This window comes from Giraffa tippelskirchi, chromosome 7 (assembly GCF_054371585.1).
Source record: "Giraffa tippelskirchi isolate mGirTip1 chromosome 7, T2T-mGirTip1v1.2.pri, whole genome shotgun sequence".
NCBI classification, from domain to species: Eukaryota; Metazoa; Chordata; class Mammalia; order Artiodactyla; family Giraffidae; genus Giraffa; species Giraffa tippelskirchi.
The window spans coordinates 22,689,195-22,714,525 of record NC_137281.1 but is presented as its reverse complement, the minus strand read 5'-3'; the positions used below and the strand labels follow the sequence as shown (position 1 = coordinate 22,714,525).

At 40.2% G+C, this 25,331-nt stretch overlaps 1 protein-coding gene across 7 annotated transcripts in view; it reads right to left on the bottom strand.

Annotated features, from left to right (window-relative positions):
• Positions 1-25,005, bottom strand: part of IST1 (IST1 factor associated with ESCRT-III) — a 38,818-nt gene extending 13,813 nt beyond the window's left edge. For 4 of the 7 annotated variants that reach the window (XM_081512657.1, XM_081512654.1, XM_081512652.1 and 1 more), the window contains exons 1-2: positions 24,917-25,005; positions 84-186 (exon numbers count right to left, since the gene is read on the bottom strand). Coding sequence is in view for 5 of the 7 variants with exons in the window: in XM_081512654.1 (XP_081368780.1) it covers positions 84-171 (88 nt within the window). In the remaining 2 variants the exon portion in view is untranslated. Of the gene's footprint in view, positions 1-83; positions 187-19,403; positions 19,545-24,916 lie in introns of all 7 variants that reach the window. The other 3 variants (XM_081512658.1, XM_081512655.1, XM_081512653.1) reach the window with 1 other exon arrangement.
• Between the last annotated feature and the right edge of the window lie 326 nt (positions 25,006-25,331).

Genomic DNA, 25,331 nt, shown 5'->3' with positions numbered 1-25,331 from the left:
GCTAGCCTGAAAGAGCTAATAATAGGGTGCTAGGACTCAACGATGTATTCTGGGGGAAAAAATGTAAGGCATGCACTACTCACTTTTTTTTTTCTCCAACAGTTTAAGACGGTTTATGACTAATCTCAAATTGACTCGTAAACGCTCAGCTTTGAATCCAGAGCCCAGCATGCTGTGTTGTTCCTCCTGGGAAAAAGATAAGAAGCAGTGACTACTTTCAAGTCAAAATTAGTTCAGGGATTAAGACCAGTAAGATGGTGAATCATTTCACATTATAAACCAGAGTAATTTTTAAATTCAGATAAATAACATGATGTGACTCACATTTTTTAAAGGTCATTTGGCTGTTGTGTGGAGAATTGATTGGGGGAGGATAATCATGGAAGTAAGAGGACCAAGGACAAGGCTATTAGAGCAGTCCAAACAAAAAGATGAAAACAGCTTAGGATGGGATAGTCAGCAGTAATGGCAGAAGTGATTGCACTGAGATCTATTTTGAACACAGAGATGAAAGAACTTGGTGATGGATGAAATGAGTATCTATCTATGTACTGGCATAGGAGTAAGGTGATAAAAAGAGAAGCAGGAAGGCCTCCTAATTCTCCCATAAAACACAAAGGTAGTGATAAGAGATTATCAAATTTATATCCAAATTCAAAAATATTACCACATTAAGTCCTTAAATTCTCCTAGTAAGTCTCAACCTTTAGAAAAAGCTACAGCCCAAGATCACAGAAATATCATTAATATCTACTCACAAAGAAGTATACGAAGGGGTAAAATGCTAAAAAAATAAAAACTTTATGTATTAATATAAAATTTAACAACAAGGATAAACAATAGGATGCTACTGTATAGCACAAAGAACTAAATTCAATATCTTATGATAAACCATAATGGAAAAGAACTTTTAAAAAGTATCTATATGTACAAGAATCACATTGCTGTACAGCAGAAATTGACACTGTAAAACTATCAGTTCAGTTCAGTTCAGTCGCTCAGTCGTGTCCGACTCCTTGCGACCCCATGAATCGCAGCATGCCAGGCCTCCCTGTCCATCACCAGCTCCTGAAGTCTACCCAAACCCATGTCCATCGAGTCGGTGATGCCATCCAACCATCTCATCCTCTGTCGTCCCCTTCTCCTCCTGCCCTCAATCATTCCCAGCATCAGGGTCTTTTCAAATGAGTCATGAGGTGGCCAAAGTATTGGAGTTTCAGCTTCAACATCAGTCCTTCCAATGAACAACCAGGACTGATCTCCTTTAGGATGGACTGGTTGGATCTCCTTGCAGTCCAAGGGACTCTCAAGAGTCTTCTCCAGCACCACAGTTCAAAAGCATCAATTCTTCGGCGCTCAGCTTTCTTCACCATCCAACTCTCACATCCACACATGACCACTGGAAAAACCATAGCCTTGACTAGATGGACCTTTGTTGGCAAAGTAATGCCTCTGCTTTTAAATATGCTATCTAGGTTGGTTATAACCTTCCTTCCAAGGAGTAATCGTCTTTTAATTTTATGGCTGCAATCACCATCAGCAGTGATTTTGGAGCCCAAAAATATAAAGTGTGACAGTGTTTCCTTCAGTTAAAATTAAGAACAAAAACCAAAATAAATTCAACAACAGAAGGCTATTATTTACCAAGACTTTTGCTGAATAGCAGAGTGACAGTCAACAAAACCACTCCTGTATCATCCACAAGACTTTAGGGTATAATACTGTGCATTGACCACTATGCATTCTGTATCAACACAGCAGTATTTCTTCTATTAATTGTAGACGTGAACTTCAAAACGTAACATCCAAACAAAAAGTAAAGAGCAAAAGTGTTAGTCACTCAGTCCAGACCAACTCGGTGACCCTTGGGACTGTACCCCACCAGGCTACTCAGTCCATGGGATTCTCCAGACAAGAATACTAGAGTCGGTTGCCATGCCCTACACTAGAGCATCTTCCTGACCTAGGAATCAAACCCGCATCTCCTGTGTCTGCTGCATTGGCAGGCAGGTTCTTTACCCACTGAGCCATCAGTCAACCCCAACATCCAAACAAAAGCTAGGTCTAACACAGTAGGAGGGGCGCAATCACAATAAAATCAAATTCCATACCCACCAGGTGGGTGACCCACAGATGGCAGAACAATAATACCAAAGAAGTTCTGAGCCCTTCAGGCTTCCCAGCCTGGAGAATCCCCAAGGAATCTGGCATTGAGGGCCAGTGCAATTTGATTATAGGACTTCCAGAGGACTAGGGAAAAAAAGACTCCAGTCTTGGAGGGCACAAACAGAATTTTGCACACAGCAAGACCCAGAGAGGAGCAGTGACCACACAGGAGACTGAACCAAAACTTAACTGCTAGTGGAGGAGGGCCTCCTGTGGAGGTGTGGGTCAGCAGGGGCTGACCACAGGGATAGGGGCACAGGAAGGTCCCCCTTGGTGTAAACTCTCTTATAGCTAAAGAGATAAGAATAATAGACCACCTTACCTGCCTCCTGAGAAACTTGTATCCAGGTCAAGAAGTATCAGTTAGAATCGGGCATGGAACTACGGACTGGTTCCAAACTGGGAAAGGAGTATATCAAGGCTGTATATTGTCACCATGCTTATTTAACTTATATGCAGAATACATCATGCGAAATGCCAGGAGAAACATCAATAACCTCACAGATGCAGATGACACCACCCTTATGGCAGAAAGCGAGGAGGAATTAAAGAACCTCCTAATGAAGGTGAAAGAGGAGAGTGAAAAAGCTGGCTTAAAACTCAACATTCAAAAAACAAAGATCATGGCATCCGGTCCCATCACTTCATGACAAAAAGATGGGGAAACAATGGAAACAGTGACAGACTATCTCTCTATTTTCTTGGGCTCCAAAATCACTGCAGACAGTGACTGCAGCCATGAAATTAAAAGACACTTGCTCCTTGGAAGAAAAGCTATGACAAAAGCTAGACAGTCTATTAAAAAGCACAGACATTACTTTGCCAACAAAGATCCGTCTAGAGTTGGACTATAAAGAAAGCTGAGTGTTGAAGAATTGATGCTCTGGAACTGTGGTGTTGAAGAAGACTCTTGAGAGTCCTTTGGACAGCAATAAGATCAAACCAGTCAATCCTAAAGGAAATCAGTCCTGAATATTCATTGGAAGGACTGATGCTGAAACTGAAGCTCCAATACTTTGGTCACCTGATGTGAAGAGCCCACTCATTGGACCCTGATGCTGGGAAAGATTGAAGGCAGAAGGGGATGACAGAGGACGAGATGGTTGGATGGCATCACTGACTCAATGCACATGAGTTTGAACAAGCTCTGGGAGACGGTGAAGGACAGGGAAGCCTGGCATGCTGCAGTCCACGGAGTCGCAAAGAGTCAGACAACAACGACTGAACAACAACAGAACCCACTGACCCACAGGCCAAACAACTACAAGGGAGGGAAGGAACCCTACCCATCAGCAGATAATTGGATTAAAGCTTTACTGAGCAAGACCTACTTTTTCCCATCACCAGTCCCTTCCTCTTAGCCTCATCAATCAGAGGGCAGACAGAAGAAGCCAAGAATAAGCAGTCTCACAGCAGCTAAAACAAAAACCATATTACAGAATGTACATCACAATGAAAAAGCAGAAAGGTATGTCCCAGATGAAGGGACAAGATAAAATCCCAGAAAAACCAGTAAATGAAGTGGAGGTAGGCAACCTTTCAGAAAAAGAATTCAGAATAATGATAGTGAAAATGATCCAGGATCTCAGGAAAAGAACAGAGGCAAAGACTGAAAAGATGTAAGAAATGTCTACCAAAGACCTACAAGAACTAAAGAACAAACAAACAGATGAATAATACACTAGAAGGAATCAACAGCAGAATAACTGAGTCAGAAGAACAGATAAATGACCTGGAGGACAGAATGATGGAAATCACTGCCATAGAAAACTACAGAAAAAAGAATAAAAAGAAATGAAGACAGCCTAAGAGGCCTCTGGGACAACATTCAACACACCAGCATTTGCATTAAACGGGTCCCAGAAGGAGATGAGGAGAAAGGACCTGAGAAAATAGTAGAGGAGATAACAGCTGAAAACTTCCCAAACATGGGAAAGGAAATAGTCAATCAAGTCCAAGAAACACAGAGAGTCCCAGGAAGGATAAACCTAACAAACACACCAAAACACATAGTATTCAAACTGACAAAAATTAAAGACAGAGATAAAATATTAAAAGCAACAAGGGAAAAATGACAAATAACATACAAGGGAACTCGCATCAGGCCATCAAGTTGATTTCTCAACAAACTCTACAAAACAGAGGGAATTGGATGATATATTTAAAGTGATAAAAGGGAAGAACCTACAACCAAGAATACTCTACCCAGCAAGACTCTCCATATTTGATGGAGAAATCAAAAGCTTTCCAGACAAGCAAAAGTTAAGAGAATCCAGCACCACTAGCTTTACAACAAATGTTAAAGGAACTTCTCTAGGCAGGAAACACAAGAGAAGAAAAGACCTACAGAAAATAAACCCAAAACAATTAAGAAATAAGACCATGCATATTGATAGCCACTTTAAATGTAGATAATCACCTTAAATGTAAATGGATTAAAAGCACCAACTAAAAGATAGAGGCTGGCTGGGTAAATGAAAACATGTGCATATATGCACTTCCACTTACCATGCACATCACTCTGCCAGATCCCCCCCCTAAACTGTATGTAATTAGGTTATATTGTTAAGTTAATCATGTTCCCATTATAGTTTGCAACTGTAATTATCTTTTATTTTTTGTCTGGCTATTGATTGTGAAAACTGATAAACATCTTTTACTATTGTGATTATGTAACCATTACTCACTTAATACTATTTTATCATGATTGGTCAACAGAAAAATAATGTAACTATATCACCAAAACTAGGATCTAACAGAAAAATCTGTAATCACTTTTTAAAATCCAGATGTGTATCAGAATTATCTTGAAATTTTTGAAAAATACAAATGCTCAGGTATTGCTTTTTTTCTTCAGAGCTCCAGATATGTTTCTAATGAGCAGTCATGTTTTAAAACAACTGGTATATGATTATCTTTACTTTTATCTAATTTGTTTCACTTTTTCTACTTCATATTCAGTGCTTCCATTTCATTTAGTTTATGTTCTCCAATTTCTCCATCTCTCTTTTTTTTTTTAATGTTCTTTCTCAAGCCTTTATCAAGTGAAGCTTGGTAAGAAATGTTTACCAAAGACCTACAAGTACTAAAGAACAGAGATGAATAGAAAAGCTTTCGTATATATATACGTATGTATAATATCGGAGAAGGCAATGGCACCCCACTCCAGTACTCTTGCCTGGAAAATCCCATGGACGGAGGAGCCTGGTAGGCTACAGTCCATGGGGTCGCTGAGAGTCGGACACGACTGAGCGACTTCGCTTTCACTTTTCCCTTTCATGCACTGGAGAAGGAAATGGCAACCCACTCCAGTGTTCTTGCCTGGAGAATCCCGGGGATGGCGGAGCTTGGTGGGCTGCCATCTATGGGGTCGCACAGAGTAGGACACGACCGAAGCGACTTAGCAGCAGCAGCAGCAGCATGTATAATATACATATTAGAATACTTATGAATTTTTGCCTAACTAAAAATTATGACGTTCTGCTTCCACCTGTTTTGAGTTAGTATGAATAGAATACTAGATTTCTAATTTAAAAAGCTATGCTATGTGACAAGCAACAAAGGTTTACTGTACAGCACAGGGAACTCTAGTCAGTATCTTATAAAAACCAATGATGGAAAACAATTTCAAAAATAATATATGTGTATTTGTATAACCAAATCACTTTGCTGTGTACCTGAAACACTGTAACAACTATACTTCAATAAAATATACATCTTTAAAGATGGGGGGAAAAAAGCTAGGTCTAACAAAGTAACCAAAGGACAAACCAAAAAAGATACCCAATGTAAGGAGGAACATTAGGAATAGTATGTCTGCCTGTGTATAAACCAATAACCACTATCTTCCTTTTGTGAAACTGTCCTTCAGAATCCTTCACTCTTCATTTAATAATTAATCCAAGCTCTAGTTTACAATGGTAAATATCTGGAATCCATTATACTAAATTATGTTCAATCCATTTAACAAATATTGCTGATTATGACAGACAATGGCTAGATGCTGGAGATTTAAAAAAAAAAAAGGGCACAGTCCTTGTGATCAGAGAAACTTACATTCTACTGGGAAAAAAAAACAGCTAAGAAAATCTGGCAACTACAATACTATTTGCTAAGGACTATACCTCTAGAGGAGTTGTCAACTGAAAATGATTTTGCCCACAGTCATTTGGCAATGACTGAAGACTTTTGGGTTGTTATGACTGGAGAAGATGCTACTAGCATATATAGTAGGCATCCAGAGATGCTAACATCCTACAATGAACAGGACCATGCCTCTGCCCCAAACAAAAAGGTATCTAGCCCAAAATGCCAAGTGTCAAGATTAAGAAACCTACTTTACAGAAAAGACATGTAACCTACTCAGGGATGTTACAGAATTCTTTCTAGGGGGAAGGAAAAGCCTAAGCCAAGTCCTAAAGGACAAACAAAATTCATAAAGTAAAAACACGGTGTGACTATCTTGGGCAGAGGGAGTGATGCATCTAAAATCCAGGTACCAGAGAGAACAAGAAGTTTTATGAGAAACACAAGTTCAGTACAGTTGAAGTATGACATTAATTACAGTTTATGCCACCTGTCTCATAATCCTAAGCTGAAAACGTCAATTCAAAAATTAGAAGATGTCAGGTGCTACAGTAGGTTCTGTGCTGCCTAGATCCATATGGTATCCTTGTTCTGAAGGCATTCATAACCAGAAATAGATGGGAAGCAGAAAGGCAGAAAAAACAGTAACTAGGGCTGTCATTTACTCTACCAGGCACTTGCCCAAGATCAGCCAGCAACTAAGTGGTAAGAGTTCAGAATAAAATCTAAGTGCATCTGAATTCAAAATCTAAATAAACAATCATGATAGGGATAGAAGAAGATAGTTATACACGTAGCTGTAGAAGTCCCAGTAGGGGACTATAAATAGAGAAGGAAACCTAGGAAACTTTGGGAGGCCACTGTAAGTTAAAGAAAGCTACTGGAACAGTATTCAATGAAGCAGGCTTGTTTAATTATAAAACCATAAACAAAACCACAAGATATGCTCCAGGCCATTGCTGTTCAGTTGCTCAGTCATGTCTGACTGTTTGAGACCCCATGGACTGCAGCACGCCAGGCTTCCCTGTCCTTCACCAACTCCAGGAGCTTTCTCAAACTCATGACCATTGAGTTGGTGATGCCATCCAACCATCTCATCCTCTGTCATCCCCTTCTCCTGCCTTCAACCTTTCCCAGTATCAGGGTCTTTTCTAATGAGCCGGCTCTTTGCATCAGGTGGCCAAAGTATTAGAGCTGCAGCATTAGTCCTTCCAGTGAATATTCAGGACTGATTGCCTTTAGAACTGATTGATTTGCTCACCCTGCTGTCCAAGGGACTCTCAAGAGTCTTTTCCAACACCACAGTTTGAAAGCATCAATTCTTCAGTGAAGACGATGACATCAGAAGTAGACAACTGATCCAAGATCTGGATCTGATTCATATGATTGTTCATAACGTTTTCTTCCTGGTTTTTTGGACTCTTACACATGAATCAAATGTTTTTCTATCATGGGCATGATCTTATGCAAATTTTATAAATCAATCATATTGTTGGGTTGCAGTCAATTACCTGCATCCAGTACCTCTAGTTTACCTTGGTGGGTTTCTCCCCTCCAAGGCTCTGATTGGCTGGCTCTTACAAAGTTTATTTTAGAAGAAAGGAATTATAGCTTTGTCTGGGCTGCTACTGATAATCATTAGATAAGACCAACTCATCTGGCCAAACAAACATACTTATTCTGACCGTGGCCATAAATATGAATTTTCCCTTAAAGTTACTCAAGCTCAATAAGAGCAACAGGCTAAATCCTAGTCAAAAACAAAAGAAAAAGTAAACTCGAGACTATTAAGAGGGATGCTTCCTCAGTTATGGGATGCTTCCTCAGTTATGGGATGGGTTTATCTGGCTAATACCAGGCTATGGAAGTTTATCCTAAAGGCCACCCTTATGCTGAAAACAATTAAATCATACCAAAGATAATCAACCTAACAGCACTAGAAAATTAGGCTGGGTGTCTTATGAAAACTATCAATGTAAAAAAAAAAAAAGAAAGAAAACTATCAATGTACCATTTCTCGAAAAAGACAGTGATTGACATGGAAAAGACTGGGTCAGAAGACCAGAAATACACTGGCTGGCACCTAACAGAACTAAATGGCTTTGTGGGTCCAATCTATGACCCTGGTTTCCACCTGACTGGCTAGTAACGTGTACTTTAGGATTCCCTTGGGTTCAAGGCCACTTATGTACAAACTTAGATATGACCCCAGCAAATTTACCATCAATACGAACTTGATGGACCAAGAGATCTCTGTTTCACTAGTATGATCACTTAGCAGCTATTTTTGCACCTTCCATAGGACTGGAAAATGTTATTTCTCACATTGAAGCCTTACCAAAATTCACTCAAAAGGCATTAAATGATTAACGCAACCAGGCTATTAGCCCATGGAATTCTGAGGTCTCTGTGATAAGAAAAGCTGTCTTACAAAATCATATGGCCCTTACTAACGTTACAGCATCTCAAGGGGGCACCTGTGCTATAATTCAAACTGTATGTTGTATTTATATACCAAATGAATCCTCTAATGGGTGCTTTTTTAGGAAGATGATTTGGTTCTGAAAGCTCATGGCTTAAACCCCTATCTGAAACTTTAATCACGTTATTAACTGTTATTACTTGTAATATGTTTACAAGATTGCTGTCTTTTGTATTATATGAGGCATAACCAGGCCTTCATCCAAATTAATGATAACTAAACATCTTGAAGAAATAGATCACATTTATAACACACAATAATTGCAATAGTGTGACTCTAGCTATGAGAAGAAGCAACAAGGGAAATAACTCATGGATCCTATTAGGTTAGAAGACAGAGAATCCAGAGACTCTTTTTTTATTTATCAGTGGGCCTAATTCCATTGATCAGGAAATTAACACCTGGAGTGACATATCAATGAAGATCTCTACCTGATCTGGGATAAGCCTCCCATGGGATGGAAAAAAAAGAAATCTCCCAAATATGGTCGAATTTATTCCATGGGGTTCAGTTAGATCAGTCACTTAGTCGTGTCCGACTCTGCAACTCCATGGACTGCATTGTGCCAGGCCTCCCTGTCCATCACCAACTCCCGGAGTTTACTCAAACTCATGTCCATTGAGTCGGTGATGCTATCCAACCATCTCATCCTCTGTCAACCCCTTCTCCTCCTGCCTTCAATCTTTCCCAGGAACAGGATCTTTTCAAATGAGCCAGCTCTTTGCATCAGGTGGCCAAAGTATTGGAGTTTCAGCTTCATCATCAGTCCTTCCAATGAACACCGAGGACTGATCTCCTTTAGGATGGACTGGTTGGATCTCCTTGCGGTCCAAGGGACTCTCAAGAGTCTTCTCCAACACTACAGTTCAAAAGCATCAATTCTTCAGCACTCAGCTTTCTTTATAGTCCAACTCTCACATCCACACATAACTACTGGAAAAACCATAGCTTTGTTTAGACGGACCTCTGTTGGCAAAGTAATGTCTCTGATTTTTAATATGCTGTCTAGGCTGGTCATAGCTTTTCTTCCAAGGAATAAGTGTCTCTTAATTTCATGGCTGCAGTCACCATTGCAGTGATTTTGGAGCCCCCAAAAATAAAGTCTCTCACTGTTTCCATTGTTTCCCCATCTATTTGCCATGAAGTGTTGGGATCAGATGCCATGATCTTAGTTTTCTGAACGTTGAGCTTTAAGCCAACTTTTTCACTCTCCTCTTTCACTTTCATCAAGAGGCTCTTTAGTTCTGCCTCGCTTTCTGCCATAAGGGTGGTGTCATCTGCATATCTGAGGGTATTGATATTTCTCCCAGCAATCTTGATTCCAGCTTGTGCTTCTTCCAGCCCAGCGTTTCTCATGATGTACTCTGCATATAAGTTAAATAAGCAGGGTGATGATACACAGCCTTGAAGTACTCCTTTCCCGATTTGGAACCAGGCTGTTCTTCCATGTTCAATTCTAACTGTTGCTTCCTGACCTGCATACAGATTTCTCAAGAGGCAGGTCAAGTGGTCTGGTATTCCCATCTCTTTCAGAATTTTCCAGAGTTTATTGTGATCCACACAGTCAAAGGCTTTGGCATAGTCAATAAAGCAGAAGTATGTTTTTCTGGAACTCTCTTCCTTTTTCGATGATCCAACAGATGCTGGCAATTTGATCTCTGGTTCCTCTGCCTTTTCTAAATCCACCTTGAACATCTGGAAGTTCACAGTTCATGCACTGTTGAAGCCTGGCTTGGAGAATTTTGAGCATTACTTTCCTAGCATGTGAGATGAGTGCAACTGTGCGGTAGTTTGAGCATCCTTTGGCATTGCCTTTCTTTGGGATTGGAATGAAAACAAACCTTTTCCAGTGCTGTGGCCACTGCTGTGTTTTCCAAATTTGCTGACATATTGAATGCAGCATTTTCACAGCATCATCTTTTAGGATCTGAAATAGCTCAACTGCAATTCCTTCACCTCCACTAGCTTTGTTTGTAGTGATGCTTCCTAAGGCCCACTTAACTTCACATTCCAGGATGTCTGGCTCTAGGTGAGTGACCACACCGTTGTGATTATCTGGGTCGTGAAGATCTTTTTTGTATAGTTTTTTGTACAGTTTCATGCAAAGATGGGCAAAATAAAGGACAGAGACGGTATGGACCTAACAAGCTGAAGAGATCAAGGAGAGGTGGCAAGAATACAGAGAGAAACTATTACCATGGGGAGGGGCTAGGAAATGAAAATACTTCCTGCCTTATCAATTAACAAGAAATGTCACAGCCATCAGCGATTTCTGGCCTCCAAATGTGAATGAGGGCTCCCAAAACTGCCATCCAACAGATGCTGCCACCCCCCACGGTAACTGCTGGGTGGGGGACAGGGGTTGTTGATGCAAAAAAGCAGCCATCTGCCACTCCTGCAGGTGAACAAGGAAACAGAATTTGGCCCTAGGTAGATGAGGTGCATATGAAAGGAATGAATTCAGTGCGTCCAGAGGCTTGCCAATTCCCATACATAGAATGCAGAACTCCTTAACTTGATAACCTCATCTTTGATGTTCAAACTGCCTGCTCCCTTTGTTACAAACTTGTTCATAGCCTCATTTCCTCTCCTGCCTCCTTAGAACAGTCTCTCAGAACTGAGGTACTATCTCCTGGACTGCAGTCTTCATTTTGCCCCAAACAAAACTTCACTAGCAACTCTCAAGTTGTGCATATTTTTTAGTCAACACCTATATGTAAACTCTTTTCAAATCTAAGGAATTTGGACTAACACTAAAACCAAATCTACCTCAGAAAGATGTAATTTGGAATTTCTATCAAAAGACAAGTAATATAAATAAATTCATTTGCCTCCTTAGAAAATTAAAATGTTAACTCCTCAGTAAACATTATCAGAATAGGTATCTAAAGCGGCTAGACACTGAAAGACACAACACAAAGAGACAGGTAATAAAGGGTAGCTTTAGTAACATGAAAAAACTCTGCAGGATATAAAGACACTTCTTTTTCACATATTTGTCAAAGATAGGTCAACACCCACAAATGCTAGTTTGGGACCATGCTCAAACAGTTAGGGAACAAAAGGAACCCAAACAATCACATGAACAGGGTCTTAGGTGCTAAAATTCTCTGAAAGAGGAACTGAATGTTTTATGCTACAAATATTAATCCAATTCTGTGAAGGAAGTTGAAAATACCGAAGAGGTGTCTATATTTCACAGTGAATCTTTTGGCTGGGAATGTGAGGAGAGACTTTCTCTCCCCTCAAAACCCTACCGTAAACCTACCACAGAAAGTAGATAAAAATAAACCTAAATTACTAATCTTATGATTCAGTAATAACGTTTTTCAGATTTACAAAAGTAAAATCATAAGGCCCCTTTAAAGGAGTCTAACAATCAGGGTACCAGCTAGAAACACACAGTATCCACAGCTGGTTAAAGTGAGAAGAATTCAATAAAGATACTACTTACAAAGGTGTGGGTAACGTTTAGAGAAAAGAACAAAGGATAATGAATTGCCTCAGAACCATAAATACATCTAGGCCTGAATGGGCAAGATGAAGAAGTGGAACCTGGGGAGGGTAGCTATCCAGAAAGGGCCACCAGCAAAGAATTACACTGGTGGAGGCGCAGACAATCTGCACCAAGCCCTCGTTCCTCTGCAGGTCCATCTATCCCTTAACTGGAAGCCAGGAAGCAAAGGGGCCCCCACACACAGCACACATGAATTAGCCTCCAGGGATATAGATCAGAGGGAAGAAAAAAGTATGTGGCTTTGGAGGAGGAAACAGAAGATATCCAGCCAAAGACTTGATTTTTACACAAGACCAAAGAAGCCAGAACCTAGATCTAACAAAGCAACCTCTGGTTCACACTGTACCAAGACTTGTTAACCAAGCTAGAAAACTTAAGCTAAATGGTATTTCTACAATAATATAGGATCATAATTTATTACAATATAATCTCTAAAGTCCCTTTCAACCCTAAGGTTCTGCAGGACACTAAATATTCTATTGTACTGAAACAGGCAAAAAGGCATAAATGATCAAGATTAATTCTCAAGACAGCTCTTGAAAATCTTCTTTCTTGAAAGAAACAATTTGTACACCCATGTTCATAGCAGCATTATTCATTATAGCTAAGCAATGGAAACAATCTGTCCAATGAAAGATGAATGGATAAACAAATGTGTATATGTGTGTGTGTGTGTGTATATATATACACACACACAGTGGAGTACTAATATTAATATAGTCCAATAGTCCATGTTGTAGCACATCAAAGAACTTTCTTCCATTTAAGGTTAAATAATATTCTATTCATCTATCAGTATTCTAACAGTATTAGCCAATTAGTATTTAATAATATGTTATGTCTTAATAGTAAATGTACACATATACCCTAGGATCCTGCAATTCTATTCCTGGACACATGCTGCTGCTGCTGCTAAGTCGCTTCAGTCGTGTCTGACTCTGTGCGACCCCATCGACGGCAGCCCACCAGGCTCCCCCGTCCCTGGGATTCTCCAGGCAAGAACACTGGAGTGGGTTGCCATTTCCTTCTCCAATGCATGAAAGTGAAAAGTGAAAGTGAAGTCATTGCAGCCTACCAGGCTCCTCCATCCATGGGATTTTCCAGGTAAGAGTACTGGACAGATACCCCCAAGGAAATTTGTACAGAAGCCATGAAGACACAGGTGTATGGATTCTGTGGTAGTAAGGAGGTGGACAAATGCCAAGTCTCCATTACAAAAAGAAAGATAAAATGTAACACAAACATGACAGAATACTATCCAGCCAACAGAATTAATGAACTAGCTATATATATTTATAGCAACATGAATAGTCCTTAAAAGCAGAAGAAAAAAAGTAAAGAACAGGGAGGGTTCTAGGTTCAATTCCTTTCACTGAATAAAGCTATAAATCCTGAAAAGCATATAATGGAGCAGCTTTTTGAGGATTCTGAAAGTAAATAATAGAAGCTGGCTAGAGACCAAATTTGATACACCAATAAAGTGGTAGTGAGTTTATCACCTTTTCCCTCTGGTATTTCCTAGATGCAAGGCAGTCTGAAACCCAGAAGTGAGCACTGACACAGGAAAGTACAAACAGCAAGAGAAGCTCAACTCTCTAGTCCTGTCTTGAGAAGCCAGAAAGAGGATCCCTGGTGTGGACAGACTTGAGTGAAATACACCAAATCAGTAAAGTCAACTCACAGAAAAAACAATCAACATACATCAATGCTGAGATTATACAGTTACTGAAATTAATTGACAAAGGCTTTAAAGCAGCTACTGTAAAAATATTTCAACAATTCAACTACAATTCAATAAAAAATAAATTTAAAACACATTGCAACAAATAAGGGCAAATACTCTTGAAATGAATGACTAGAAAATCTCACTAAAGAAACAAACAACATCAAGAGGAAATAATTTTTTTTTCTGGCCCTCTGTGCACCTTGCAAAATCTTAGTTCCTCGACCGGAGATCAAACCCAGCCCCTAAACCTAGGTCCTGGCAGTGAAAGCACCAAGTCTGAACTACTGGATCACCAGGGAATTCCTGAGGAAACAAACTTTAGAACTGAAAAATACAATAATCAAAAGAGGGGCCTCGCTGGTGGCACAGTGGTAAAGAATCTGCTTGTCAATGTAGGAGACATGGGTTTGATCCCTGACCTGGGAAGATCCCATATACCACAGAGCAACTAAATCTGTGCACCACAACTATTGAGCCTGTGCTTTAGAGCTGGGGAACTGCAACTACTGAAGCCTGCATGCTCTAGAGCCTGTGCTCCACAACAAGACAAGCCAGCTCAATGAGAGTTCGCCCACAGCAACAAGAGAGCAGTCCCTGCTTGCCTCAACTAGGGAAAAGCCAACACGGCATCGAAGACCCAGCACAGTCAAAAATAAATAAAATGTTTTCAAAAAATGTTAAAAATTCACCCTATGGGCTGGATAGCAGAAAGGAAATGACAATGGAAAGTGCCTATGCACTTGAACATAGATCAATACTAAGTATTCAATCTGAAAAAGAGATTAAAAAAAAAACACTGAAAAAAGTGATCACAGTTTCAGATATCTGTAGAAATAGCAAAGGGTCTAATATTGCATCACCAGAATCTCAGGATGGGAGAAACAGTTTGGTACCCAAAAACTTTTGGGAAAATACTGAGTGAAAACTCCAAATTTAGCAAACTAAATAAATCTACAGACTAAAAACCTCAGAGAGCTCTGAACTGAATAATTCCAAAGAAAGGTATGCCCAAATCATCTTAATCAAACTGCTGAAAACTAAAGACAAATTTTTAAAATACTGAAAGCAGCCAAAGAAAAACACATTACCTATAGATCATCTATTCAAATAACAGACTTCCCATCAGAAACCACAGAGGCCAAGAGGAAGTATGACCAGAAAAGAACTGTCAACCCAGAATTCTATACCCAGTGAAAATACCCTTCAGAAATACAGGGGAAATAAGTCATTCTCTGGTTTTCCCAGGCGGTTCAGTGGTAAAGAATCTACCTACCAAAAAAAAAAAAAGAATCTACCTCCCAATGCAGGAGACGCAGGAGATGCAAATTCCATCCCTGAGTCAGGAATACCCTCTGGAGGAGGAAATGGCAACCCACTCCAGTATTCTTGCTGGGAAACTCCCATGGACTGAGGAGCCTGGTAGGCTACAGTCCATGAGGTCGCAAAGAGTCAGACACTACTCAGCACACACACAAGTCACTCTCAGATGAGGGAAAATTAATAAGAAAACTTGGAACACTAAAATAAAGGAAGAAATGGCAAATACTTATATCTTACATTACAGAAATGGCAAATATCTGGGTAAATGCAATAGATGATTGTTCTCTTGAGTCTCTTAAAATGTATTTGACAGTTAAAAGTGAAACTAATAACACTGATGGGTTTTTTTCCAACACATGTAAACATAATACACAAGATAACCACAACATAATGGTATAAAGGGGGAAGGAGCAAGGAAAAGGGATCTACATGATATTTCTATTAATATATTCCACAAGAAGTGATAAAATACTAAGTAGATTGTGAAAAGTTAAGTATGTCCACTATAATTCCTAGATTGACCAGTAAAACATATCAAAAAAAAGACTAAAAAGGGGAAAGATTTTAAATCTGAAGACTAAACTGTTCAAATAACCCAAGATAAGGCATGCAAGCAGAAAGAGAAATGAAAAACAGAAAACAAGTAATAAAGTAGTAGACTTAAATTCAAATATACTAACAATTACATAAGTAGAAATGATCTAAAGTGACAATTTAAAAAAGAGATTGTCAGAATTGTAACTATGTATGGTGACAGATGTTAACTAGGCTTACCAGATGGTTCACAAAATGATCAAACTATATACTGCCAAGATTAAATTCACATCGATAATGTAGGAAGGTTAAAAGGATTAAAAAAAGTATATCATGCAAACAGTAGTCAAAAGAAAGCTGAAAGTTGTACCTTTTGACCCCCTCCACCCATTTCATTACAAACTTCCAGTTATAAAATACTGTAAATGAGTCATGGGATGTTATGTACAATGTGGTGTGGTGACTATGATTAATACTGTATTATATATTTTGAACTGTGGGGTTGGAGAAGACTCTTTAGAGTCCCTTGGACAGCACGGAGTTCAAACCAGTCCATCCTAAAGGAAATCAGTCCTGAATATTCATTGGAAGAACTGATGCTGAAGCTCCAATACTTTGGCCACCTGATGTGAAGAGCTGACCCAGTTGAAAAGACCCTGATCCTGGGAGAGATTGAGGGCAGGAGGAGAAGAGGACGACAGAGGATGAGATGGTTGGATGGCATCACCGACTCGATGGACATGAGTTTGAGCAAGCTCTGGGAGATGGTGAAGGACAGGGAAGCCTGGCATGCTGCACTCCATGGGGTCGCAGAGAGTCAGACACGACTGAGCAACTGAACAACAACAACAAACTAGAAAGCTACTAATAAATTTTTTTTTTTTTCCATTTTTTTCGGCCCTGCTGCTGGGCATGTGGGATGTGGGATGTGGGATCTTAAGTTCCGGACCAGAGATTGAACCTGCACTCCCTGCAATAGAAATTCAGTCTTAACCACTGGTTTGCCAGGGAAGTCCCAAGAGAATGAATCTTAAAAGTTCTCATCAGAAGAGGAAAAAACTGTAACTATGTATGGTGACAGATGTTAACTAGACTTACTGATGGCATCACTGACTCAATGGATGTGAGTTTGAGCAAACTCCAGGAGATGGAGGACAAGGAAGCCTGGTGTCACAAAGAGTTGGACTCAAGAGACTGAACAACAACAAAAACTCAATGCAGCAATCATTTTGCAATACATACAAATATCAAATCATTACGTTGTACACCTGAAACTAATAAAAAGTTATATATCAATAATACTTCAACTTTAAAAAAAAGCTGAAGGGGCTATACTGTTAGACAAAGTAGACTTCAGCAGGAAAAACCAAGGATACAAAGAGATATATCACAGAAGGGTGAATTCACAAAGAAAATGTAACAACCTAATAGTGAATGCAACCTAATAGTGAATGCACAATAAAGCTTCAAAATACAAGAAACAACAAAAGACAGATAGGACAGGACAAAGAAACAAATCCTTAATTGTAGTTGGACACTTCAACATACTTCCCTTTCAAATCTCTTAAACTAGCAGACAGAATATCAGCAAGAGTACAGAACTGAACACCAGTAATAACCAACTATATCTCACTGACATTTACAGAACACTCCACTCAACACAGCAATGCACAGGAAACATTCATGAATGTAGAACACATCCTGGGTTACAAAACAAGCTTTAACAAATTAAACAGAACTGAAGGCACACAAGGTATATTTTTTAACTGAAATGGAAATTAACCTAAAATCAGTAATAAGAAAGATAACAATCTCCAAACACTTGTAAATTAAACACTATACTTCTAAATAGTACATGTCAAAGAGGAAGTTTCAAGTGGAAATTATTTTTAAAAGTTTAAACTGTAAGAAAATGAAAATTAAAATATAACATCAAAATGTGTGTGTGAAGCTAAAGCAATACTTGTGGAAATTTTACAATTTTAAATGCTCACATTAGAAAAGAAGGAAGGTCTGAGAGACAGTTTTTTGAGGCAGAAGCCTGGTGTCTCTCTCTGCCTGACAAAGCAATAATGTTATTCTTTTCTACTTCCTGCCCACCCCCCCCAAAAAAGGAAAAGAAAGGTCTCAAATTAGTAAACTAAGCTTCCACAAGTAACTGTAAAATGAGAAAAATTAACCCAAAGCAAGCAGAAAGAAATAATTAAAAGGTAAAAACCAATGAAACTGAAAAGAGGAAAATCAATGAAATCAAACACAGGTTCTTTGGAAAGAGGAAGGATGGAAGTGGCGGGGGACAAACACATTACCAGTATCAAGACTGAAAAAGAGGGATATCATTACAGGGCCTATAAATACTAAAAGGGACATTATTACTAACTTGGGCTTCCCAAATGATACAGTGGTCAACAATCTGCCTACCAATGCAGGAGCTCAAGAGATGTGGGTTATGAAGAGTCCCTGCAATAGGAAATGGCATCCCACTCCAGTATTCTTCCCTGGAAAATTCCATGGACAGAGGAACCTGAAGCACAACATTTCATGGGGTCACCGAGTCAGGCACAATTGAACACAAGTACACACACGTTATTACTAACTTACACCTATAAATTCAACAATGAGACAAAATGGACAAATCTGTTAGAAATGCAATTTACCAAAACTGACACATAAAGGAACTATATTCAACATTTGTAATAACCTATAACGGAAAAGAATCTGAAAACGTAAATATATGAATGACCATCACTTTGCAGTACATATGAAACTAACATAACATTGTAAGCGAACTACAATTAAAAAAAATAAAGCTGGACTTTCTTGCTGGTACAGTAACTAGGAATCTGCCTACCAACGCAGGGGACATGAGTTTGATCCCTGGTCTGGAAGATTTCATGTGCCACGAGCAACTAAGCCAGTGCACCACAACCACTGAAGCCTGAGCACTCTAGGGCCCTTGAGTGACAACTACTGAGCCCTCATGCTGCAGCTACTGAACCCCAAGAGCCTAGAACCTGTCCTTCGAAACAAGAGAAGCCACCACAATGAGAAGCACATGCAGCACAACTAAAAGCAGCCCCCACTCATCGCAACTAGAGAAAGCCCAAGTGCAGCAATGAAGACTCAGTGCAACCAAAAAGTAAAATAAGTAATTTTTTAAAAACTGACTCAAAAATAAATAAAAATAAAAAAATAAAAACTGACTCAAAAGTAATACAAAACATAACTGCCCCTTATGCATGACAAAAATTGAATCTAAAATTAAGAACCATTTCAAAAGAAAATCCAGGCCCAGTGGCTTCTCTGTTAAACATTTAAGGAAATTCTATCAAACACTTAAGGAAATTTCACACGGATATTTACATGAACCCTGAAACCTCAAGGGCTTCCCAGGTGGCTCAGTTGTAATGAATCCACCTGCCAAGCATGATCCCTGGGTCAGGAAGATCTCCTGGAGAAGGAAATGGCAACCCACTCCAGTATTCTTGCCTGGAGGAGCCTGGCGGGCTACAGTCCAAGGGATCGCAAAAGAGTAGGACACTAGACTTAAGAGTCCAAAAACAACAACATACCTCAAAAGGCTGGTATGAGGATTAAACGAAAATTTGTGGATTTTAGGGCATTTCCTGGTGGTCCAATGGCTAGGACTCCACACTCTTCACTGACTAGAGCCAGAGTCAATTCCTGGTGGGGGTACTAAGATCCTGCAAGCCCTGGAAGGTGGCAAAAAAATAGGTAAAACTCCAGTCAACAGACCCATACTTAAAGAAAAGGCCTAATCATCTAAAGATTAGCTGCAGGTTATTAGCTAATAGCTGGTGGCCCACTAACTAGTTCAGAATCCACCTGCCAACGCAGGGGACCTGGGTTCAATCCCTGGTGCAGAAAGATCCCACGTGCTGTGGGGCAACTAAGCCCACCGTGCCACAACTACTGAAGCCCGAACGCCCTAGAGCCTATGCTCCGCTACAAGAGAAGCCACTGCCATGAGACACCAGTGCACTGCAAACAGAGTAGACCCTACTCGTTGCAACTAGAGAAAGCCAGTGCATAGCAATGAAGACCCAGCACAGCCAAAAATAAACAATTTTAAAATAAAGATTAGCTGATAAATGAACTTTTTTAAAAACTGAAGACGAGGACTTCCCTGGTAGTCCAGTGGTTAAGAATCTGCCTGCCAATGCAGGAGACACAGGTTCAATTCCTGGTCTGGGAAGATTCCACATGCCTTGGGGTAGCTAAGCTCAAGAGCTACAACTGCTGAGCATGCTTGCCACAACTACCGCAGCCTGCATGCCCTAGAGCCCACACTCTGCAACAAGAGAAGCCACCACAAGGAGAAGCCAGCATACCACAACTAAGAGTAGCCCCTGCTCACCACAACTAGAGAAAGTTCTCAAGGAGCAATGGAGATCCAGTATAGCCATATAAAATAAAATTTTAAAAAAACGAAGAATACTTGATGTACAATATAAGTTACACGGTATACAATACAGTGGCTCACAATTTTTAAAGGTTATACTCCATTATTACATGGAATTTTATGTTTTGAATTAAAATAAAAAGTTAAATATATGTTTGCATCTTTTTTCCCTTGCTTTAATTGTTTCAACCTCATTGGAGGATTTCAGCTGTAATCAGTTTAGCTCTTCTCAAGGTTGCTGCTGCTTTTAGTCACTATGCCGTGTCTGACTTTTCTCAAAGCACACACTATTTCCAAGATTCCACTGTTATTCCCACACTGTTTCGTACAGTCCTTAGTACAAAGCTGTCACTCATTTATTATGTTAATAGGAAATTTAACTAAATATAAGTCTTTTTTTGAGTTCCACAAACTTACAGAATCTAGTTTTTAGATTTAAGGAAAGGAAAATAATTTGCCAAAATACTTCGTCAACTTGAGTTCTGAGGATTTTCAACTTTCAGAAATTAGATTCCTATCCTATAAAAAACTAATCATTAAGGACAATGACACTAAACCACAAAGTATTAACTATTATTTACCTTACTTAGGACATGTCCAAAATAATTACCAATATATGTAAAAAAAAAAAATTAGACTCAAAACTTATCTAATAAAAAAGGTCAATTTAATTCTCATTTCAGGATTTTTTTTTCTTTTGGCCCTGCCTCAAAGCTTGCAGTATCTTAATTCCTTGACCAGGGAGCCAACTCCCATCCCGGCAGTAAAACCACCAAGTCCTAACCCCTGAACCGCTAGGGAATTCTTCCAATTCAGGATTTGAACTTGTGTTTCCAAAGCTACCATCGACTTTGTATCCTGAATGATTCAGAATACTAATTTTAGGAATAACCTAAAAGTTAATAAACTATTCTGGTCAAGTCACTATTTTATACATATACAAATAATTATATACAGGAAAAAATATATAAATATATGTATATGTGAATACATATACATTACCACATACTAATACTGCCCAATACCTAATTTAAAACTCATTTGATTCAGAGCTTATTCTAAACTCATTTTGTGCCTCAAGATTTTTACTGCCATTCATCCACTCACCAAACATTTTTGAGTGCTAGTCTATCAAGTAGGGCTTCCCAGGTGGCTCAGTGGTAAAGAAATTGCCGGCCAAAGTAGGAGACTCAGGTTTGATCCCCGAGTCCAGAAATTCCCCTGGAGGAGTAAATGGCAACCCACTCCAGTATTCTTGCCTGGAGGAGCCTGGCAGGCTACAGTCCATGGAGTCCTGAAGAGTCGGACACAACTGAGCACACACACATGCACACATTCTATCAAGTACTGTGCCAAGCACATGGAGACAACAGACATTTAAATGATACCCTAGTGTTTTAAGGAGTTGACAGTTTAATGGGGATAAGTGACACAAAAACAACTACAAGACACACAAACACCTATAACATACACCTTATAGGGACTTCCCTGGTGGTTCAGCGGTTAAGAATCCACCTGCCAATGCAGGGGATACAGGCCTAATCCCTGGTCTGGTTGGGAAGATTCCATGTGCCTTGAGGCAACTAGGCCTATACACCACAACTACTGAGTCCGCGCACTCCACAACAAGAGGAGCAACCACAATGAGAAGCCCATGCACTGCAACAAAGACCAAGCACAGCCAAAAATCAATTAAAAAGGAAAACACAATATTGTAAAGTTAAAAAATAGAAAATAAACTAATTTAAAAAAAAGGAAACTATAAATCTTATAAAAGGATTATGAACTAATGATTGTGAAAGTACTTCTCAGTATTTTAATTATGTCACACACTGGTCAGCAACCTCATGTTCTCTTCTGGGCTCTTTCAAATCCTTCATTTTATTTTTACCCCAGTCCTTAAAGTTAGAACAAGAAACTGATCTAGTCCTTCTTTTATCACCCAGCTTCAGGAGCCTTTTAAAACTGGATAAACTCTCCATTCTGAATAAGGGAAAGGGTAAAACCATGGATTGGGCCACTCCTCATGTTACCCTTGGGGAGAGAAGGGAGAGACTGCTGCAGCTCAGAACAGCTTCCCAAATTAGTGAAGCTGCCCAGAGACAGTAATCCTGAAAACTTTAAAGTAGCTAAAAAATAGCAAAACAGATCATTAAGTCCCAAGAAGTGAACTTTAGAGTCTTGTAACTCCAAGAGAACCAAACTGAGAAGGGAGGCAACAGTCTACAATACACAGAATGCCATTTTTTAGTATATAGAAAAACGGTATTTGAAATGTATTATTTTATTTATCCTGAATACCTCTTTCTTATAAGTGATATGAACAGATCCAGGTATGATTTAGGCACTGTAGATATGAAGAAGTGACATAAAAGTACAAACAAGCTAGAAGACATTTCCACAATAATACAGCCCAATTCTTAAAACCATTTCACATACAGAAACACCAAGTTTACTGTATTTGCAAATTGTACTCAAATCGTCAGTGACCAAACTAATCAAGATAGAAAATTTAATAAAATAAAAGACCACAAAACCAGCAGTATCATGTATAACTCACAAGAAAAGTACAGACTTCAGAAACCATCAAGATTTTCTGGAAGGAGCTATAAATTTTAAAATGCATAAGACTTTATGACAGTACTTTTATCTTGTTTCTCAATAAAAGTAATATAAAAAGCAATACAAAAAATTCATTGGGCATACTTCCACAAAGAGTTTCTCTTAAGGTATATTTTTACAAAGTTGTAATCATGGACTCCAATCACTACTGAATTCTTTTATCACTTAACATCATATCTGCTAGTCTTTAGTATTACATTTTAATGGCTGCCAAACAGTACACTGAGTAACCATTTTTAATAATTTCTCAACCTTTTTTATATTTGCCATATAAAATAATGCTGAAATTAGTATTCATGTGTATACTACTTTTTCTGTATTTTAAATTATCTCATTAACTATACTCTCTTCTAGTTTTATTTTTAAATTGGGATAGACTTTGTGTCATTGGGACTTAATTGATTTTAAACGAAAAGTGAAAGTCAGTAACTCCTTTCTGACTCTCTTCCACTGCTCGGACTATACAGTCACGGAAATCTCCAGGCCAGAATACTGGAGTGGGTAGCCTTTCCCTTCTCCAGGGGATCTTCCCAACCCAGGTCTCCCACATTGCAGGCAGATTCTTTACCAGCTGAGCTACCAGGGAAGCCCAAGAAAATTTGAGTGGGTAGCCTATACCTTCTCCAGCGCATCTTCTGACCCAGGATTCGAAGTGGGGTCTCCTGAATTGTAGGTGGATTCTTTACCAGCTGAGTTACCAGGGAAATGATTTTAAAGGAATGAAAGCTTAAATTATGTAGATTATACAAAGTTGGGGATTCTGGGGCTCCCGATCACTGAGATTTCAGAGGCAAAGGAAGACAGGAAGATTGAAAACAATCTGGACAGAACAATAACACTACTTTAAAAATGAGAACACTTAGGAAACTGGGTGACTTTAAAATGTAATACTAACACTGAGGTTTCAAAACAATCTTTTATCCTCTAATAAAAGGATATTACTAAGTCCTCCTATCCCAGAAGATGGGGTTCTGAGAAAGCTGTAAAAACAAAATTTCCGGTGGAAATTTCTCCTAAGTACAGGAATCAAAAAGGCTACTACTTGCGGGGAGCGGGAGTTGGGGGGGCGACGACGACACATATATTAACTATTACCTTATTAAACGAATACATAATGGGGGTATAAACGAAACAAGATTAGCCAGAAAATAAATAATCGTTGATGAAGCTGGGTGAAGAGGGAATTCATTAGTCTTTACCTTTGCTTTAAATTTTCATAATGAATACGCTAGCATAATACAAAAACTATGACCAGCTCTTAATTTCAATTTTATTACTACAAAGAGTGCAAGTGACTCTCTTTCCTATTACCTAATTATTAAACGGGCAATCTTGGGTCCCGATCCTTGTAAAACTTTATGCAGGTCGAGTTTCCAGTCCTCTCACCTGCAGCACCACGGAAGGGGAGCAAAGAGAACTGAAAGAGGAGGGGCGCAAGGACAGGACCACAGGCTCCTCAAAAGACCGCTCATCAGACAAGAAGGGGTCGGCGAAAGGGGTCAAAGGTCGCGTTTTGCTTCCGCTAAAGAAAAAGTAAATTTCGCCCAGGGCCCCCAGGTACGTTCCCTGGAGGCCGCGCCGCCCAGGGAAAGCTGCCCGGCTCTGATGCGGACTCCCTCCGGCACCAGGGACACAACCGAACCGAAGTCTCTCTGGGCCAGAAGAGATTGGGTGAGGGCAGTGGCCGAGAGCGCCGGCCCGGCCCTGTCCGCGTCGGGTGCCAAAGCCCAGGCCGCGGCACTTCCACCCCGGGGTAGAGACGGCTCGGAGCAGGGAGGACAAGAAAGTTTGACGGTGTCATGTATCCACGACTAGCGGTCTCCAAGCTGCTCGGGGCTCTGCCACGCCCCCGAGCCCGGCCTTCGGCGGCCTTCCGCGCCGCAGCCCCTCCGGCCCGACCTCCGGCCTGACCCAGGATCATTCTGTTTCTCCTCACCTGCCACCTCAGAGTCGTCCAAATCCCGGGCTAGGGACTTCTAAACCCGGAGCGCAGGGTGGGGAAGAAAACAAAGACGCTCGATCTTGAAGAAGCCCACTCACCTGGCCAAATCCGGACGGGAAAAACGGCAGAGACGCACTGGAGAACCAAGACTCAGCATCCAAAATGGCGGCTCCCTCTGCCTCAGCACAGCGAGCACAGGCGGAGGGATCCGCGAGACCGAGTTAGCCACGCCCTCTTTCCAGGGATTGGCTGCGCGCCCGCCGCTCCTGGAACTTATGCCTGGAGGGCCTCAGGGCTCCTCTGCCTAGATTCCTTCGGAGCCGGCGCAGCCGGGGACTACTTCCCGCGGCGGAGGCTCGGAAGGAAAGAGCAGACTCATCACGCCTCCAGAATCACCTGCTGGGGCGCGCCCTAGGTTTCGCAGGTCACTCCCTAGGCGCGGGGAGGCTGGCAGCTGAGGCTTGTTTTCCGAGTCCGCGCCCAGTGCCTTGTTCGGGATTGTTCCAGTCCGTG